Source organism: Quercus lobata, chromosome 2, assembly GCF_001633185.2.
Source record: "Quercus lobata isolate SW786 chromosome 2, ValleyOak3.0 Primary Assembly, whole genome shotgun sequence".
Lineage (NCBI taxonomy): Eukaryota > Viridiplantae > Streptophyta > Magnoliopsida > Fagales > Fagaceae > Quercus > Quercus lobata.
The window spans coordinates 67,687,691-67,708,565 of NC_044905.1; the positions used below are offsets into that span (position 1 = coordinate 67,687,691).

The 20,875-nt window shown below is 31.8% G+C and overlaps 2 protein-coding genes across 2 annotated transcripts; one reads left to right on the top strand and one right to left on the bottom strand.

Moving 5' to 3' along the window:
* The first annotated feature begins 874 nt into the window (after positions 1–874).
* Positions 875–15,509, top strand: LOC115968929. Its single transcript, XM_031088475.1, has 11 exons — positions 875–1,381; positions 2,403–2,497; positions 2,611–2,708; positions 2,802–2,851; positions 3,161–3,256; positions 4,215–4,304; positions 11,328–11,420; positions 11,583–11,678; positions 12,033–12,098; positions 14,602–14,765; positions 15,311–15,509. Exons 1-11 carry the CDS (start codon positions 1,154–1,156, stop codon positions 15,507–15,509), a joined length of 1,275 nt encoding a protein of 424 aa, XP_030944335.1. The 5' UTR covers positions 875–1,153.
* A 1,313-nt stretch (positions 15,510–16,822) lies between these two features.
* On the bottom strand, positions 16,823–20,535 carry LOC115976297 (UDP-glycosyltransferase 83A1-like). Its single transcript, XM_031097495.1, has 2 exons — positions 19,971–20,535; positions 16,823–18,092 (listed from the first exon to the last, which is right to left on the bottom strand). Exons 1-2 carry the CDS (start codon positions 20,446–20,448, stop codon positions 17,218–17,220), a joined length of 1,353 nt encoding a protein of 450 aa, XP_030953355.1. The 5' UTR covers positions 20,449–20,535; the 3' UTR covers positions 16,823–17,217.
* Between the last annotated feature and the right edge of the window lie 340 nt (positions 20,536–20,875).

The following is a 20,875-nucleotide window of genomic DNA, read 5'->3' on the forward strand; positions in this document are numbered from 1 at the left end:
GTGAGTAGGATCACTTAGGATCGTTTCACAGATTCTATATAGATTGGGAAAATAACTCAGTAATTTCAAGAAAAATGAACAAATAAAATTCAAAACTCATTTTCAATCTTAATAGGTTATTTTATTTTTGAATTGATAGATACAATGGGGGAGGAGAGATTAGAACCCTAGACGGCTCTTATGAAAATGTCAGGAGGTAAATGCATTAATTTCTAGTTCCAAGTACCAATTTTTTTGTAGGAAGCGCACTAATTATTAATATAAAAGAGGAAGTCATATGGTTTTTATCCTTTTTTTTATTTTTGCTCACAATAAGTTGAGAGGAAAGATTGAAATTTAGGTTCTTCTAGGCAATGTCACCGTACACAAAAACCTTGATAATTTATGTGGTTATATCTTTTTTTTCTAAAAATTTATATATATAAAAAAAAAAAATGATTTGGAATATAACCCGCTTACTCAAGTTTTCTTGCTTTAGCAACCATTAACCATTGAAACAAAAATTAATGCACACAATAAAAAATATAGAAAATAATTATGCGACTAAGTTAGTCATAAGACTCCATAATAATTACATATTTTAAAGATTATTCAAGCAATATATTCCTATCCTGAATTATAGCAATCATAATAGTTTTTACATTTCCTCTGTTTTTTAATCACACCTAATATATTTAATTTTCAAACATAATAGCACCAACTAATTAATATTTAAATGGAATTCATAATTCATTTTGTACTCATCGAACTTTTACACTACAGTGCATTTTCCATTTTTCTAAGACCATCCACTGTAACTTGCTGAAGTGGGGTCGACTGAAAACGTGGTTGAATGCCATCCTTTTAGACACTTTAAAAGGTAATGAATGATTGAAAACACAATTAGTTCCCATGAATCTGAAAATAGAAAATGCAGCTTTCTTTCAACTTTCAACGCGCTTGAATTTTTCTCCCATAATAAGTACTGGTGTTAATGTCTGATGTTTGCGTCCACCTGCATCACATGAAGTAAATGCCATAACATGTCCCAGGAATGTATGTGTACTTCTAAACACCACTCGTACGTTCATTAAAAAAATAAACACCACTCCTACCAAAATATCTCTGAAAAGAAGTACCACTAGTCTACTACTTCACTCTCTGATATCCCATTATGATCATGGCTGTCAAGTTGGGGTCTTCACCACTACCACCACCATTAATGGGGATGACCGTGGCAAAGAAACGTGGAAGCGTAAGGGTACTTTTGGGTTGTAATAAAACTGGTGCTGACACTGGTTCTGCTGGTGGGTTTCCCTCATTTCTTCCTAAGGAGGTTGAGAAAATCAAAGACCCATTTGCTCGTTCTTTGGCTCAGCGAATAGAGAGACTCCCTGTAAAAGTATGTATTCCTTTTATTTCCATATTACATTACATTACAGGACCATGGAACTGGAACTGTACTTAGTATTGAGATCAAGTTTTTTCTCTTGGTCTTGGGTGGATGATCAATTTATATATATTTGTCCTGATGGTTTTTTTTTCGTATTAATTCATGTGTGTTAAGTATAAGTAATATAATAAGAGCATCCATAATAAAAATTATTTTAACATGTTAGGCTTATGGTTAAGTGATTAAATTCACCACTTTCTAATAGTTTAAGTTGTTGGGACAATCGGTAATTTAACATAGTATCAAAGCAGGAGATCTTAAGTTTGATCCCTAGCTTTACTCTACCTCCCATTTAAAATGTTAAATTCCTACTTGTTGGGCCCCCACTTATTAAGGGGAAGTTTAGGGTCGGTAATTTAACATACCAAGATGAGTAGTTCAATGTCATGAAAATCCAGCAGAATAATTGTATTTTTACAGTCTCTGTAGTCAACTGAAACTTTTTTTTTTCCCTCACTAGTGCAGATGGTTTTAATATGTGTGACTTCTTGTGATTGGTTTACCATTTTTGCAAGCTCTGAAAAAAAGAAAAGAAAGTAGTTGTGTCCCAATCACTCTCTTGCTGTGGAATCCACCTTCATGTCTATTTAAAATCTTAATACTTGATTATCAAAAAGAAAGAAGAGAAAAAAAACTTAATACTCAATAGTAGCCTTGCAAATGGTCTTTTAGCCGTGGTACTTCTCAGCCATTTTGAGAGGTGGAATTCTCGGGATTGGTCAATCATGGGTGGTGATCTCTGGAGTTGGCTATCTGATATTTACAACGTGGACTTAAGAAACATTGACTAGATTGGCTGAAGTTTTGGATGACATTACTGTGAGATGTTTGATGGGAAATCTACTTATGAGGTTTCTCATTCACAAAGTTCCAATTTTGTGACATTGTTTACTTTTTGACTTTAAATTGATGAGACTCTTGGCGTACTTCATATTCGGAGACTTATGTGGCATGCCTGTTATAATTGCAGGTTGGGTTCTCTGAGAGTTGTATAATGAGTAGTTGTGTGAAACCGCTTATACAGAGTGACATCAATCCAGTGGTTCTCCTCCATTGCTTTGACAGGTTTGAAATTAAATGCAAGTCGTGCCATGGCTGTAACATATTTCATCTGATGAATTTTATTTTTTTTTTCACTTTTTTTTTTTTTTCTGTCATGATTATTTTGTGTATTTCAGTTCATGTTTAGAATGGAGGTGCACATACCCCTTGCTTGAAGAGGCTGGTTTGGAGGCTTGGGCCATTGATGTTCTTGGGTGGGGCTTCTCTGATTTAGGTTGGTTCACCTGCCTTTGCTCTTGTATTTTCTTGATTTAACTTATAGCATGCTCTTTAATAATCTTCCCTTTTTGATGCCTGCCCTTACTAGAAAGGCTTCCACCATGTAACGTGGCATCCAAGCGTTACCACCTCTATCAGGTATTGTCAAGTAAATCTTTTACTCTTGGATTTTGTAAACTCTGCTTCTGTCACTTGGCTTGGCTGTATATCAGCAGAAAAATCTTTTTATCTCTATTCTCCATATTGTCATATATAATATGCTCTTGACCATTGAGTCTTTTGATTAGTATTTCGGCTTGAAAATTATTTTTGATGATTTTTCAAATGAGGATATGTTACATTAGTGACTTCACTTCTCAGTAAAATTGAATTTTCACAATTGATAGTGGTAATTGGAATTGAATTTCAGTACTTGAGAATGTTAATTTAACCGTTTTTACATTCTAGCTTTGGAAGTCCTACATCAAAAGACCAATGATACTGGTTGGACCAAGCCTTGGTGCTGCTGTTGCAATTGACTTTGCAGAGAATCATCCAGAAGCTGTAATTATTTCCCTCCAACTGCTCTTGTTATTAAACCACAGGCGCTGTAATGTTTGAGAATCACATATTTCCCTTTCGATATTTTGACATTCAACTGTCTCAGCTGTTTTTATTATACAATGCAATATATTTGAATTTTGATTTTGGAGGGGGTTTGGGGGGGGGGGGGGTGAGTGAGTTTGGGTGCAAGAAGAAGGGGAAGGGCAGATTTATACTAGTAACCTTTGCTTCAGGAGGTGTGGTACCTCTTTGGGCTTATTATACCATAGACCATCCTATTCAGGCACTTCCATTAAACATTTCAAATTTCCATGGAGCTTTGGGAAATTTTAAGCTATGCTTAATTAAAATTCAATGCAGAAGAAATCAGGAATCAGAATGACAAGGTCTAGTTTGAACTGAGTAAAAAAAGTTCTCTCATTTTCTGCAGTAATAAACAATGAGTAAGTCTATAAAGTTTGGGATGGCAAATTCCTCTCCAATATGTGGAATGGGAGGGTAATGGTTGAGAGTGGATCAACCTTTTCTGTGCAGATTGTGAGTTGAAAACTGATATGCTTCCAAATTGAAGACCAAAACTATTGGGTCCCCACACTCATTGCTACATTGGTATTTTATTTTGTTAACAAGGTGCTGAACTAGGGAGGCATTGAGCTCTTTCTAGCAAAAAGCTGAAAACCTTAGCCCTTTTAATCGGATTGTACTTTATGTAATTCATTTTAACTTGAATGAATTCCTACTAATGTACTTGCATATTCACAAATATAAGATAAGAACATGAACAGACTTCTAGCTGACATGGAGGCAATATGGAGTTTAGAATATCTGGTCTATTAAAGTTGCTGCTCTCATTCTCTAGCTTTTGCTCTTGCTCCTATTTCTTCTTTGGTCTGACCCTATATTTAGGTTACTTAGCCAACAATGGCTGTGCTTATGACATTCCCTCTCAAATTTACAGGTAGAAAAGCTGGTTTTAATTAATGCAAGTGTATATGCAGAAGGCACAGGAAACCTATCCAGGTTACCTAGAATGTTAGCATACGCTGGGGTGAGTCACCAAATCCAATAATATTGTTAAAAACAGTGCTCCATAGTGACTGTCATATTTGGATCATAAAGTTTATTGATTTTCAGAAGAGCATATCATGTAGTTAAGGTATTATATATGCATACAATATGTGAATCTGCTCATACATGTCAAGAGGCTTAACAGGCAGTGAATGCTGATATTCTTCACAGCCCAAGAGACCATTTATCTTGTCTTAGTTGCAATATTCTAGTTATCCTCATCCCTTCTTTTTACTTTTTCAAAATATATCCATTGAAATTTGTAACCATGGAACTTCACAATCCGCAATGCCTCTTCAGTATTACAAAAGTATTTGATGCAGCAATGCGGGAGGCTCAAAGAGAAATCTATTATTTTATTTTGCAAGTCAATTGTATATTTATTGGTCAATTGTCTTTCATTTTAGGTTCTAGTACTTTATTAGGTTAAAAACTGAAAATAGAATAAAATCTCATAATAGCTCAACATCAAATTAGAAACAATCTGGACCATTGGAATCAATTTGCATCAATCTTGTGTTTGCACCACCTAGATTGTATTTCTTTTTTTACTAGAGTTCTTAAATGAAACAGATGGAAGTTGACCAGATATTTCCTTCTCTATCACAGAAGAGAGGTCACATACCACTCTTGAAATGCAAAAGGATTCATATGCAATTTTCTGAAATATGTTTCTGCTCCCAAATTAGTAAAATTGAAATGCTTGAGAAAATGTGTTCGTTGCATGCAAGTATTGTAAACATGTAAAAGATACTGCAAAAGCAAAAAAAAATCTTTGAAAAAAGAAAAGAATAATCTATATTCTATATGGACACAATTTAGGTATAGTACCTTAGGTGCTGTTTCTTAGGTTCTCCTTTTAAGATTCAGCCATGTAACTACTTAATTAAAAAATACACTTTCATCCCATGAGAAAAAATTTACATGACAAAATCTTAAAAGGGAAACTTAAAGAACAGCACCTAAGTACTGCCTAATTCTTGCCCATTCTATATAATACTAAAAGCTGAAGTATAACATTTATTATTATTATGCTCACGTTGAGTCACATCAGCGGCCATGTCATTACTTTCTTTCTAGTAATAAATTAAATTATTTTATTTCCATTCTTTTTCTATTAGGGTATGTTTGGTATGCTGTAATAACTTCTGTAATGGAATAATTATTCATGTGTAATAGCAATTTGGCCATTTGGTTGTATCTTTATTACATGGATTAGTTATTACATTTGATAATTATTCTTTAAATTGAAGAATAAATATTCATCTTTAAAATTGATGTAATAGCTATTCTTTAGTGCATATAATAGTTTTTAAAATCAACATATTTTCAAAAATATAGAGTTTTCTTATACGTTATCTTTTACAAACTTTCCATATGTAACAACCAAATTTATGGATATCCATTACAATGTCTTCTATTTCCAGTAATAAAGATTATTATTCCTAATGTAATCTACATTCAGTATACCAAACGTACCCTTAGTTTTTTAATGATTCCACAATTTTCACTTCAACTTCCATAACAACCCTAACTCCCCTCTCTCCATTCCTTTCAACTTCCCATGCTCTTTAATGCTGTAGACTCTCCCTCTCCTCCTATCTTGGCTCTTCATCTTCTCATTGAATCCAACTAGTTCATACCTGTTCAGTAGCCATCACCATCTCTATAAAATCAAAGAAATGATATATAAACCATTAGATGCCCTCTATCTCTCATAACTGGAAGATGAATGGTTTTAAATTTAGCTCCTGCCAAAAAAGAGCTCATTTCAAAGCAGTAATCCTATATTCTTGAGTGGGTATATCGCTTTGTTCCTTAAAATCATACTGTATGTCAAGTCTGATTTATATATTAGAGTATTATGTGTTTTTATTTTTTATTTTTATGTCTCTTTTACTATGATTTGCTGTCAATCAAAATGGCTTGCTCTCTATTTCAATGCTAAATGTAATCCCAAAATTTGGGATTCTATGTTTCCACGTGTTTGATAAAATGACAACGAAAAGGATTTAAAAAAAAAAAAAAAAGATGGTCATGTAGAAGAACAAATGTTGAAGAATACTATTATGTTAGTAAACTTCATTCATAAATGAGTTTTCAACGCTATGAAAAAATCCTAAGGTGTGTTTCATTGGATTTATTATAGTAATGAATATAGTAAAAACTAAAAAGAATATTAGGCAACAATAATTTTGATTCATTATCCTCTTCTCCATTAACATTTTCTAGCAGTTGTTGGTTTTTTTTCCCCCTTTATCACTTGGATTTCAGAATCATCAATCAAACAATATATATATATAAAAGTGGAGACTTCATGCGGGAAAATATGAGGTTTTGCCATGTGGCGCATTCTATGAAGAGAATTGAAATATTCTTAAATCACGTTAGAGATAAGAACAAATTTAAAAATAAGGACTCTTTATTTCTTTTGGTTTAAATGTTTCAAGACTACTTTTTATTACATTTTTTATTCAATGTTTTAAGACTATTATTTCTTTTATTTGGTTCAATGTTTCAAGATTTTTCCTCTTTCTCACACATAAAAAAACTCTTTGCATTTCTATTCATTCTTTTCACTTCTACTCCTTAATATACACATTCCCACAACAACCGTTTATGCTATCTCATCTCAAATACAGTTAGACAAAAACTTCAGCCTTTCAAAGACACGTACATAACTTCAACATTGTGGTACCATTTGATTCTAACTCGTGTGAGTAGGCTATGACCAAAGAAGGGGGATTGCATTTTTTATTTAGTGATGGTAGCTTACGGTTTTGATGTTGAAGTTGGATGTTGTGGATTTTGTGAAGGTTGTGATTTGCTTTGAGTCTTTGGGTGTTTGAGATTTTGGTTTGGGAAAGTAATAAATGTATTTTGTTTTAGAACTAAAGAAAAAAAAAAAACTTTCTAATTGATTATTTATGTAGTTAACTATTTTTTATTTTGTGTTATAACTCATAATTTGTAGGGTTTATTTTTCTATTTTTGTTATTTTTTTATTTTTAAACTATTGTTTTGTGCGGTATGAGCCATAGTAATAAAAATAAAAATTGATGATGATTTCAAAGTATTTTCTGCTTTTTTTAAAAGGATATGGGAAACCAACTAAAAACAATTAAATTTTGATAAATTGATGTGTTTTTAGCCAATTTCTCTTTATTTACATTCTCTTTATGTTGATACTTAAAAATGATTTCCTTAATTTCATTGAGATAGTGAATTGGGTGTTTGCGATTGAGGTCTCCATATTTTGTTGTGAGAATAGAGTGGTTGATGTTGAAGTCGGATGTTATGGATTTTGTGAAGGTTGTGATTTGCTTTAAGTCTTTGGGTGTTTGAGATTTTGGTTTGGGAAAGTTATAAATGTATTTTATTTTAGAACTAAAGAAAAAGAAAAAGAAAAACATTCTAATTGATTATTTGTTTTATAACTCATAATTTGTAGGTTTCTTTGTAGGTTTTAATTTTAATTAATTAATTAATTAATTTATTGTTGTTTTGTGCGGTATGAGCCATAGTAATAAAAATAAAAATTGATGATGATTTCAAAGTATTTTTCACTTTTTTTTAAAGGATATGGGAGTCCAACTAAAAACAATTAAATTTTGATAAATTGATGTGTTTTTAGCTACTTTCTCTTTATTTAATTACGTTCTCTTTATGTTGATACTTAAAAATGATTTCCTTAATTTTATTGAGATAATAAATTGGGTGTTTGCGATTGAGGTCTCCATATTTTGTTGTGAGAATAGAGTGGTTGATGAAGTGTTTGGTAAGTTGCTTAAATTTATGTAATTTTAGAATATATAAATATTTTATGCTTTAAATTCTTATTTATAGATTTCAAAATCATTTAATTAGTTAAAAAAAAAAATCTAATTAATTTTAACGGTAAATATTATAATATGTTATAGTCTTACAGTGTTATACAAATTTTTTAATAAAATATGAATTAAGAAAATCAAGTTTTAAAGTATTCAATAATATTGTGAGCAAATATAAATATTATATAACAAAATAAGTACTATATGTAGGTCTTAATATATATATATATATATATATAAATGATTTCAAAAGAAATTGTAAAATAGTCTGTGCATCGCACGGGACATCATCTAGTTTGAAATAAAGAATAAAGATTTGCATAACGTGCACTTCATATTGAGGTGTGTCGCACCAAAAAAATAACAAGACATATAATATACTTAAATTACAAATAATTTTTATTTTCATTATCCACATCATCTTTGTCAAAATAGAATAAACTATCTAAAAATTTTGTGACTATAATAATAAGAATAATAATAGAGTTGGGTTCAAGTTACACCTGGTGTAATTCTAAGCAGTGTTACACCATCTAGTAACTTATTATTGTATTAATATTTTGAAAATCCAACCGTTGAATTACATATTCTATATGTTCTTAACATGCATGCCAATTTTCATATAAATCGGATGCTATTTACCATTTGATCCTTATACTCATCTTTTATGCATTATTTTAAACTACAAAAATTTGAATTTTAACAATTGATTGATGACATAGTTATTAATTTTTGATTTCCTTGAAATTTTGCAAGCATGAAGAATATATGAAGATAATGTAATCTAACGGTGGATTTGTCAATATTCGCATCCAATTAAAAAATATTGGGTGGTGTAACATTGCTTAGAGTTACACCGGGTGTAACTTGAACCCAACTCATAATAATAATAATAATAATAATAATAATAATAAAATTCTTGTCTAAAACGGTTCACTAAATATAGAAGTCATCAAACATGATAAGGATGACTCTTTGTTTGCCTAGGTAATACAAACGTATGAATATATGAGCATGTTCTCTATTTTTTTAATTACTTTAAATTACAATCAATTGTCTTCTCCTCCATTATATTAGAAAAAAGAATTTAGGTTTTAATCATTTTTTTATTATTACTTAGTATCAATAAATCACAATAATCATTCAAATAATAGTTACTTTCTTACTCATCTAGATATATATGAACAAATCAACATACTATAACATGGAGTCCACAAGTATAGGAGTAATATTCAAGTCTGATTTATATATTACAGTATTATGTGTTTTTATTTTTTATTTTTATGTCTCTTTTACTATGATTTTCCGTCAAGCAAAATGGTTTGCTCTCTATTTCGATGCTAAATGAAACGTAAGATTTGCAATTCTATGTTTCCATGTGTTTGATAAAATGACTAAAAATTATTCAAAAAAAAAAAAAAAAAAAAACAAAACAAAACAAAGATGGTCATGTAGAAGAACAAGTAGGAAGAACAAATGTTGAAGATTACTATTATATTAGTAAACTTCATTCATAAATGGGTTTTCAATGCTATGAAAAATTCCTAATGTGTGTTTTATTGGATTTATTGTAGCAATGAATATGGTAAAAAGAATATTAGACAACAATAATTTTGATTCTAATTTTGATTCATTATCCTTTCTTCGTTAACATGTTCTAGTAGTTGTTAGTTTTTCCCCCTTTACCATTTGGATTTTAGAATTTGAAATAAAGAATAAAGATTTGCATAACATATACTTCACATTGGGGTGCGTCACACCAAAAAAATGACAAGGTAAATAATATACTTATATTACAAATATTCTTTATTTTCATTATCCACATCATCTTTGTCTAAACAAAATAAACTATCTAAAAATTTTGTGACTCTAGCGCAATAATCAAATTCCTATCTAAAACAGTTCACTGAATATAGAAGTCATCAAACACTATAAGAATGACTCTTTGTTTGCCTAGGTAATACAAACATATGAATATATGAGTATGTTCTCTATTTTTTTAATTACTTTAAATTACAATCAATTGTCTTCTACTCCATTATATTAGGAAAAAAAATTTAGGTTTTAATTTTTTTTTATTACTTAGTATCAATAAATCACAATAAACATTCAAATAATAGTTACATTCTTACTCATCTAAATATATATGAACAAATCAACATACCATAACATGGAGTCTACAAGTATAGGAGTAATATTCAACTACACAAAAATTTACACTAAGATTTGTCTTCTTTTCATTTTCTACATTTTTTATGTCAATTTAAATTCATTGTTTTTGTAAAACCATGTTTACTCTACACTATTTGATTATGAAGTTTCTAGGGCATATATATATATATATATATATATGAAGGCTGATTTAAATGATTTCTTGACAAATCTTTTTTGAATAATTTAATAAGTTAACGTTATATATCTTTGGTTATTTTTTTTAGTAATGGTACTTTATTAACTTATTTGGTAAGAATTTTCTTTTAGTGATTCACAAAATGATCCTTATTGAATTATTATTATTATAAGTTTTTTACTTTAAAATAACTTTAACCATAAAATGATCATTAAAAATATTCCCGAGCATCACGTGAGTTTATGACTAGTTTTAATAAAAAGGAAACAAATATTGTAAACAAGTAAAAGGAATTGCAATAAAAGAACACAAAAAAGGGAGAGAATATATTTAGTAAAGGGAAAGAAAAAATACAAATCACGGCCAAGAGCTTTGTGTCTCAATAGCATTGCCTAGTCCCCCTTATGTGGAGAACCTAAATTTGAATCCCCTTCACTTCACTTGTTAATGAAAAAAAAAATGTTGAAAAGAATAGACGTAGCTATAATTACAAAAACATTAACATGTCTTAGTCCCTTATTTTGGGGTCGGCAATGAATCCTCAACAAATTAGTCAGTGTTGACCACATGTATTTTTTTCCACCATTCTATTCTATTTGAAGTCATACTCTTTGTTAACTATTTAATTGTTTGTGTTCTATTGTTCTATTGCTTTGTCATTACTTTTTAGTTCAAGGACACCATAAACATAACAGTTTCCTGATTTGCTGTGGACACTGGGCACATCATTACAGGAAATTATTTAGCTTAATAATGGAAACCATCTTTATTCAATCATCCAAAATATTAAAGAGCTTATCCTTTTCTTATTTATATGCATCAGGTTTCTTTATTGAAAAGCTTCCCATTACGCCTTTATGCAAATACATTGGCCTTCAATGGCATTTCCTTAGCTACAAGCTTGGATTGGACAAATGTAAGATTATTCTCTTTTTTCAATCAACAGTGATGAGATTCCCTTTTTGTTTTGTTGCTCTTACACTAATAAAAATTGAGAACTAATGCAATAATAAATTTTCTCCTGGCTAATTTGTATATCTTTAATGTACTGGTGGTCATGTTCCCGTATTACGAGCAGGTGGGACGCTTACACTGTCTGCTTCCTTGGTGGGAAGATGCAACCGTCAATTTTATGATTAGCGGGGGCTACAATGTTATTGCCCAAATAAAACAGGTATAGATATGTACATCTTAAGTAGCACATCCCTCTTAAGGCCTGACAGGCATTAAACAGCTCCCATTAATTTCTGTTTTTAATCAGTTGGCAAGTGGTTCTTGGAAAGGTATAAGGTTAGGAAAGAAACTTCTGAGTTGTGCTTGTTCCTAAGAATTTAAAAGCCTTCTCTTTTCTTCATTACTTCTCAGAACCAAATAGAGGGTAAATGTTCTAGTCAAGTTATATTTTTGGTAAAGGGATGATTAGAAGGTCGATACTGTGCCTTCAAACAAATTCAATTTATGACAGCTTCAGGAACAAAAACAAATTACACAGTTGTGTTAACATGCTGTCTATATTTTTATTTTACAGTTAAAGCAGAAAGCACTAATCATTTGCAGTGAGCGCGATCAGATAGTCAACTACAAGCAAGCAGTGGTTAGTTTTAGCTTTCAGCCTTTTTACATATGAAATCATAAAATAGAATTTCTTTGTGGAATGGACTTGCATCTTAAAATTTTCCTATCATTTTAAAACCAAAAGACCACCAATGTCCTTTGATCTTAAAACTGCCCCTAATTTGTCAGCTACCATTGTTATCTGGTAAAATATAAAAAAAAAAAAAAATGTCAGCCACTAGTGCATTTCTGTCTTCTTTTTGATAATCAAGAAGCACTTGTTTCTATTAGCCCAAAAATTTAAATACAGACTAATGTTGGCCTAATGCTTTTAGCTTCTTTTCATTATTATTATTATTATAATTATTTAAACTAATTGTAAGTTCAATTAGTGTATAAAACACTATAAATGTTTAGACCCCAAATTTACAAATAACCAATTCAAGCTTAATGTCAAATAATTAATGTGTGGAATATGAACATAACCTTAAAACAAAATTGATAAACAATCTAAATCAAATAAAATCACATTCACAGCAGAAATTAAATGGAAAAGATTAAGTGAAGAGAGATACAAACACAAGGACAACACACGATGTGTTATCGAAGAGGAAACCGAAGCCTTCGGCGTAAAACCAATCCGCTACTCTCCAAGCGGTAAATAATCTACTAAAGAATTTAGTTGGGATACATGAATAGCAGAAGATTCTCCAAGCCTAATCTACCCAATGTACTTAAGCCCTCTAAGCTCCTACTCCAACGAGGTTACGCCGAATCTATTTTTTCTTTAACTTCCCGGATTCTGCTACTTGACCATAGCATCAACGAATATGAAATTAGTCCCTTCTTAACTGCTTCCCAAACACCAAATGGCATTCTCACAGATATAGGTATGGTGAGAAAAGGTTTTGGTAATAGCAGAAGATTCTCCAAGTCTAATCTACCGAATGTACCTAAGCCCTCCAAGCTCCTACTCCAACGAGGTTACGCCGAACCTATTTCTTCTTTAACTACCCCGATTCCGCTACTTGACCATAGCATCAACCAATATGAAATTGGTCCATTCTTAACTGCTTCCCAAATACCAAATGACATTCTCACAGATATGAGTATGGTGAGAAAAGGTTTTGAAGAGTCTCTATGTGAAGATTGGGGATGAATCAATCTTGTTTTTCTCTAGGGTTTCTCTCTCAAAATTCTCTCTGGAAACTCTTTATATTTCTTGGGTATAAGGGTCTATATATAGTGGGGTGAGAAAGGAATGCGAAGAGTCAGTTTTTCCCAAACAGAGTGGTTTGGCGACTTGGCCTCGCGACTGGACTAAGACGCGAGTTCAAGTTGCGAGCTAACGGCCTGGCCAGCTTGGGACTTTTGTCCTGTAGTGCAACAGCTGGCATGACTCTTCAGCTCCCCTGCACACTTCACACGTGTGCTGCAGTTGGTGGCTTGCCAGTCGCTAGTCAGCCGCGAGTCCCAGCTGCGAGTCTCTGCATCGTTGCACAATCTTGAGCATTTCTTCACACTTTCTCACTCACTACCCTTACATGATTCCCACCTAAATACAGGGTTACTAATTGCTAAAATACAAGCAAATTTGACATGGAATAAAACCAATAAGATGGTTGATAAAATTCAACCTTACACTAATTTATCTAAAACAAATGTATAAATAATTTTGTGCATGAGAAGAAAAAAGTTGCTTTGCAAAAGCTTTTCTCCCTATAAACTTTAATGCAATGGCTGTTAGGCTAAAACTCTGTTTCAACAATTACCTTCAACAAAACTTCGAGAAAGAGAAGCAACCAAAATCTTCAAAATAATGTGCTATACTTTGCATTTGGTGTCAACAGCGCCCGTTTAGACTAACTTAGATCAAAATAGGTGCTATTGATGTACTTGGAAGCGTTTTGACGTGTCTGGCTACTCCATAGGGCTCCCATTCACTTGAATAGCTCAGCCACTCAGCATTTTAAACTTCAGACAAATAAATCATGTTCTGTGTCTTTGACTTGCTGCTAAGCATAACGGTTGGCAGGGAAGTCACCAGGGCTTCACTGCATAGTTCATGAAGAATTATGCATAGAAAATACTTAAATTAATTCAATGTGCCTGCTTAAAGGGTATTTTTCATAATGAAAGGGTGAGTATCTCTCTTTCTCTATCTCTCAAGTGAATCTGCCACCAAGTAGCAACAAGTCATGAGATGCATTTTGCAGTCTCTTTCTTTGAATATTTGCTTCAAAATTTTAATTTATTTCGTATAAATTACACTTTACCTAGTTTCCATATAGTCCCACTTAATTCTAGTCACACTTGGTATGTGATTACGGTTGATGTTTAGTAGTTCAGTTGGGGAATAACTTGAATGTAACTGGATTATATGACCACCAACCACCCGATCAGCAACATGAAACTGAAAAAAAATCTTGTTAGTCTACTTTGAAAGTGAAATGGTTATAAGCTATTATAAGTAAGCTTGAACCTTTATTACACTTGGGGCAAGGTACACTGTTTTACTAGTTGCTGGTCCTAACATGATGCAGAGGCTGCAGTTAGAACTTCAGGATGCAAGTATGCGTTTAATACCAGATTGTGGTCATCTCCCCCATGTGGACAAGTCTAGCTCCGTCGCAAGGTTTATAGCTGAATTTGCTCGAGGTGATTGTAATCGAGGGACCTTTGCTGATTTTGCTGAGACTTACATCAGCTGAAAGTTACTGTTTTATTTTAACTAGTGTGTAGCCCCGTGCATATGCACAGATATAATTAAAAATAATCACAATTATATAGTTTACATTATACATTTTTTTAAAGAAGAAGTTCAAATTATACATTGTATTAGCTTATTTTAAACCATACATTTTTAAAATATATAATGGTTTCTTATTATATATATATATATATATATACATATATGATTTAGAATTTAGTTGGTTTTAAATTCTTCGGTTTTTGTACCCAATAATTCACTTGCCATAAATTAAAATCTTATATGGACAATTGGGCATGTGATAGAAAACTGGATTTCAATTAAAATCCAATTTAGAATCTAATTGGATTTGGACTTTTTGATTTTTATACTCAATAATTCACTTAACACAAAATTAAAAATTAAATAGGGTACTAGGCGCAAAATTAAGAAAATCTAATTGGATTTTCTCCAAGCTTTGGTTATATATATATGCTATGTGTCTTATTTTTTTAAGTATTAAATAGGTAACGTTTTAGCTTGTTATGGTTGCTTTAAATAATCAAATTAGATTATGATTATTTTTTCTATAGGGATTATGATTATTTTTTCTATAGGCAAGTTAGTTTAAAGATGAATTATGATCAGTGGCGGAGCCAAGAAGTTTTATTTGGGGGGGCCACAATTAACATAAACCATATATCTAAACAACAAAAAACTCAAGAAGAAGAAAAAAATTCGTATCATTATCATTATCTTTAAAATGCTTTGAAGAATTCATTTTATATTTTATGTTTCTATTTATTTATTTATTTAGATGTAAAAGAATACTATGTAATTGTATATTGTTTACCCTATAATTTATAAGTTATTTAAATATTAAATAAAACTTAGTTTTTTTTAATAATTTGCTGGCAGCCAAGTATTGTAATTAAATCAATTATAAATTATAGATATGTAGTTAAAACAATTAAAAATTACATGCAATAAAAAAAAAACATTTGGAAAGATATTATTACATTTTACACACCAAAAAAAAAAAAAAAAAACACTAATGCTATTCACAACCTGATACACACACACACATATAGATATATCATCACTCTTGACATATATTATGAGAAGATTATTACTTAATTATTTGTTGACTATGCTTACACTAAAAAGTATTAAGAAATTTAATAATAAATAAAGGGGGCCAAGTTGTATTTTCCCAATTAGCTACTTGTAAATATAATTACATCATATATTAAAAATAATATTTTTCAAAATATTTGGGGGGGCCTAGGCCCCCTCTAGTCCCTTTGATCATCCGCCACTGGTTATGATTTATTTTGTTGGTAAATTCTAGGAAGTTTAAGTTTATCTTTATCTAGTTCTAGTTGAAAGTTATTGTATAAATTATGATGTATACAATAAATAAAGATAGTTATAGTTTCTCAAATTGCAAATTGTTAACTAGTATAATTTGGAGGTTTGGATAGTCACAAAATAGTAAATTTTATCAAACTTTAGTTCCTTCGAATCAATCAATAAAATTTTTTTAAATGTAAAACTTTTATAATTGGGGTGAATCGTACTGTATCAATTACCTCAAAACTAATTTTACTCTTTATTTGCAATCATAACTCTAGCTATAGAGAGTTTATAAGGAAGAGTGAAGACTTAATTTTTCCAATATTTTTTAATTCTAAACTTGGCCTTGTTCTTATGTTAAGGAATAGAACTTATTGCATTCAATTGTCAAATCATTCTAGTAAAATCATGCTGTGTACATAAAATCAACATACGCACGATTATAGGAGGAAAAAAAAAAAAAAGCAATAACGAAAAACAAGGATATAACTTATAAGCAGACCTATGGACTTATTCAGGGGAGAGAGAGCCAATGGCTTCACAAGTAGGATCCACAAGTTCGATTCTTCTAATTGTAACCAACCTTCGGATCTATTTTTTGGTATGAGAAATGATTTTTTTTTTTTTTTTTTTGGTTTTGTTTTGTTTCCTTTCAGTTTTGGTTTAAAGGAACCAAATTTAGGAAAAACCACTTAAAAAAAAAAAAAAAAAAAGACTCAAGAGTGACTAATCACACCTCTAAAAAATTCCAATGATTGGTGACAACTCCATGCATCCCCTCCACACACAAGCACAGGTAGCATAAGAAGTAGTGTAAGAGATGCACCCATGGCATCACCGCGAGGGAGTAATCTATTTAATGGCAGGCTAACAGCATTCCTTCTCTGAGCATACCAATTTTATTTTGATTATACCTCAAATTTGTATATTGAAGTCATTCCCACACTTTATTTTTCTGGGCATCAAGATATGAGTTACATTTATATCAAGTCTTTAGGCTGCCTCAGATACACTCTGATGTCAATATTAAAGGAATATCTATTTCTTGATTTCTTCCATATGTAAATCCTTCATGGAAGGAGATCTCATCTTCTACTGCATAACACATGCGGAATTATGCCTTTAGCCATTGGATGAAGTTGTTGAAATTCTTTGAAGACTGACCATTATCTGCTATATTATTCATCAACATTTTCTTAAGCTCCAAAGATCTTGCTCTTATGCTTTCATCACCAAGTAGTTGATCTACCTTCCTCTTAACTTCTTCCCGCAATACAATTCCATTCTCATCTAGCTCAAATCCTAGTCCAACCTTCCAAACATCACAAATGTAGATCCGGTCAAGAAATTGGTCAGCAAAGTAGGGCCAGCACAAGAAAGGTACCCCATTGCTTGCACCTTCTATCAAAGAATTCCAACCACAATGGCTAATAAAACAAGCAATGGCAGGGTGATTTAAGACCTTAGTTTGAGGTGCCCAACCTACGATCTTCCCACGAGTGCCTTGAAATTCTTTTGTATATGCATTTCTTGACTGATCGATGATATCCGGACGTACCACCCAGAGGAAAGGTCTATTGGTGAGCTCGAGACCAAGAGCTAACTCTTTGAATTGAGTTGGGTCAAAAACTGTAAAGCTACCAAAGGCAACATACACGACTGAGCAGGGTTGTTGCTGATCAAGCCAGTTTAGGCAAGAATGATCTACTTGCCAAAATTGTCCCACCGAATCTTCAGTGTGTTTGCTTGACATCAATGGACCAATCGGCAGAAGCTTTGGAGCCAAAGAAAATGTTACAGGCTCGAGTTCATGAACTGTGTTGCAAAGCCACCAGTCCGCGAACTTCAAATTTTGCATATATTGTTGGGTATATTTGAAGAAAATCTTCTGACAGGCTGAATCACCTGTACGATACCAAGAAATATAAGCTGTGTCCATGGCAGGCATGCCTGGGAGTGGTTGAATCACCTGTTTTTGGGTTGGAATTCCTGCGATGCCAAACAAAGAATCAAGCACTACTCCCATTAATTGACTAACTGGATCATCACCACTGCTAATTGTTCCAATGACATGTATTAGTATGACGAAATACCATATAACTTGGTAATGTTCTAATGTTAAGGTGGGGAATTCCCATTTCTTCCACAAACCAATTCTTGCCTTGATGAATTATCTTGTTTGCTTTGCCTATTACCAATGTGATTTGGGTTACGAGTTTGGCTTATGTATGGTAAAAGCTAAGAGGCATTAAGTAAAGACTTCGAAGTACGATTAAAATATAGTTCACAAGAAGTTGGGTACCACTGTATGAGTTTTTGTTAAGAACCCCAATAGTTCTAATAACAACTCAGATAATAGTTCTCGAGGGAACTAGGCCCCAATGATACTTGCAAGGAAATCAAACTCTAAGCTGGTATCACAATGAGAAAATTTTCTTTTGATAATTTGCTAGTTACAATAAGAGAGGGAGAATTTGAACTCTAATGCCTCCTTTAAAAGCATTAGGAAGTGTCATTTGAGCTACAAACTGCAAAGCTTTTAGCATCTCAATGAGAAATTGAGCAACATTATTAAACATGAACAGCTTACAATGGGAATTATTCCTTTACACTCGACCACATTGCCTTACATGGCTGTGATTGGTTAACAAGATTAGCTAACTAACATCCTCTGCCTAGCCAAAGTACAATTCATTAAGCATAGGGAGCTCAGCTAATAATGTACAGCACTATAAAACTTGTCCTAATTAATCTAACTATCGATGTACAAGTGTTTATGCCCAAGGTGGATATGGCTGTGGTTGCTGTGGTAGATTGTACTAGAGTCTTGACAGTTTTGTTGAGCTGGGATGGAGGCATCTTATAAGAACTACTAATCTCATATTAAAATTCTTTGACCAAGATCAACCAATTTTATTGAATGAGTTCCAAAATTTTTGATGCCAACGTACTAAAAGAATCATGAGTCTTCATATAAATTCGTTATCTACACTAACTATCCATTTTTTCCCTTTTGATGTGTGGAGTAGAAAAATGGTATATGTAAACGTAGAATATCTCATATATGACATGGATAATAAAACTACATATACATATATTGTACAAATAAATTAATTATATTAGATACATTAAGGAACAATCCTAGCGAGTCAATTAAGTCTCAAATCTGTTAAATAACTCTAATATAAGTTCATTACTTCTAATCTCACCTAAAGGTGCAAACATAATAATCATAATCTTATTTGTGATAGCTAAATTGAGCTTAAGTTTGATTCTAGTCAATTTAAGATTTGAATAATATATTAAGGGTCTGTTTCAAATGCACTTATAAGCTAGCTTATTTTTTATTTTTCCTACTATTTGTAGGTTTTACATGAGTCACCTACTTATTTTATTTAACTTTTACTTATTTTTTCTACTATTTGTGGGTTCCATAAAAGTCACCTACTTATTTTATTTGATTTTTATATTTTATCTATCATACTTTTAGTAAAAAGTTAGATAAATTGTTTCCAAATAGATACTAAATTTCTATATATATATAAAATAAATTTTCCTCTAAACTAGTTTGTCGAAAAATTCCCTCAACCTACTACGTGACATTTCAAAAGATTATTTACATATATTTTTAGTTATATTAACCACTTAATAGTTATGTAATTTATTTGAATGATTTAATGAATCACGTAGTTTAATACGATGGTTCAATTTCCTTGCTACCAGTTTTACCAACAGTAAATGCACTTATTCTTTGAACTAAATATATATGCATAAAAATGGGACAAAAAAAAAAAATGCATACATATATATATATATATATATATATGTACAATCTAATATAAAGATGGAATAGATCAATAATCTTACCATCAGAATCTATAATGCCATCATCAATCAAGCTTGGGATGCTGACTTGCAAGGCAAGAGAAGCTGCTGCAGCAAACCAGAAGACAGCTCCTTTAATTCCCATCTTATTGCCAACTTCAATGGCCCACCCCATACCAGCATCGGCCACTATACAACTGATCTTATCGTCACCATTTGAAGCATTGATATTGTTTATGAGCTCCTCAAGCTTCTCTGGCATGGTGTGTAACATAGCTTCACATAACTTGCCCAACTCATTTCGGTCATCCGCAGGACCCAATCCATCTGGGATAGACACCAAATTAATGTTTGAATCCACGAGGCTATCCAATGCACCCTCAACACGCTCGTGGATGATTTCTGTGTTTACAAATGTGATTTTGAAACCATACTTCACTAATTTTCTGGACAAAAGCATCATGGGGTTCACATGGCCTTGTGCTGGAAATGGTATAACTAGAACATGTGCAGTGGCCATCTCTCTCTCTCTCTCTCTCTGCTAACTAGTATTGCGTTTGTATCTGAGTCCACGAGAAGATAGACGATTAAGAGTATATGGGCACTACTATTTCAGTAAAAGTCAACTTTATATTTCACACATATATATATATATATATATATATTTAGAGAGAGAGAGAGAGAGAGAGAGCGAGCATTATTGGTTTCACATATATATATATTTATAGAGAGAGAGAGAGAGCGAGCATTATTGGTTTCACAACTGGCCTATATATATTATATATAGCTGGCCATCTCTCTCCTTTTTTTTTTTTTTTTTTTGAGAAAGACAGCTATCTGAATTCCTATTGATAATATCTTATTGATATATGTGGCCTACACACTATATCTCATGTAGCGGGGTGTATTCAATGCTTTTTTAATAATATAATTTCATACCGCGTTGT

Bases quoted from the DNA above. Each gene is read 5' to 3' on its own strand.
- LOC115968929 (XM_031088475.1), top strand. From the start codon at position 1,154: ATGATCATGGCTGTCAAGTTGGGGTCTTCACCACTACCACCACCATTA. The intron at 1,382-2,402 runs GTATGTATTCCT...TTATAATTGCAG, and splicing joins TAGAGAGACTCCCTGTAAAA to GTTGGGTTCTCTGAGAGTTG. The intron at 11,421-11,582 runs GTAAGATTATTC...TATTACGAGCAG, and splicing joins CAAGCTTGGATTGGACAAAT to GTGGGACGCTTACACTGTCT.
- LOC115976297 (XM_031097495.1), bottom strand. From the start codon at position 20,448: ATGGCCACTGCACATGTTCTAGTTATACCATTTCCAGCACAAGGCCAT. The intron at 18,093-19,970 runs GTAAGATTATTG...TTGGCATCGCAG, and splicing joins TGGCATTATAGATTCTGATG to GAATTCCAACCCAAAAACAG.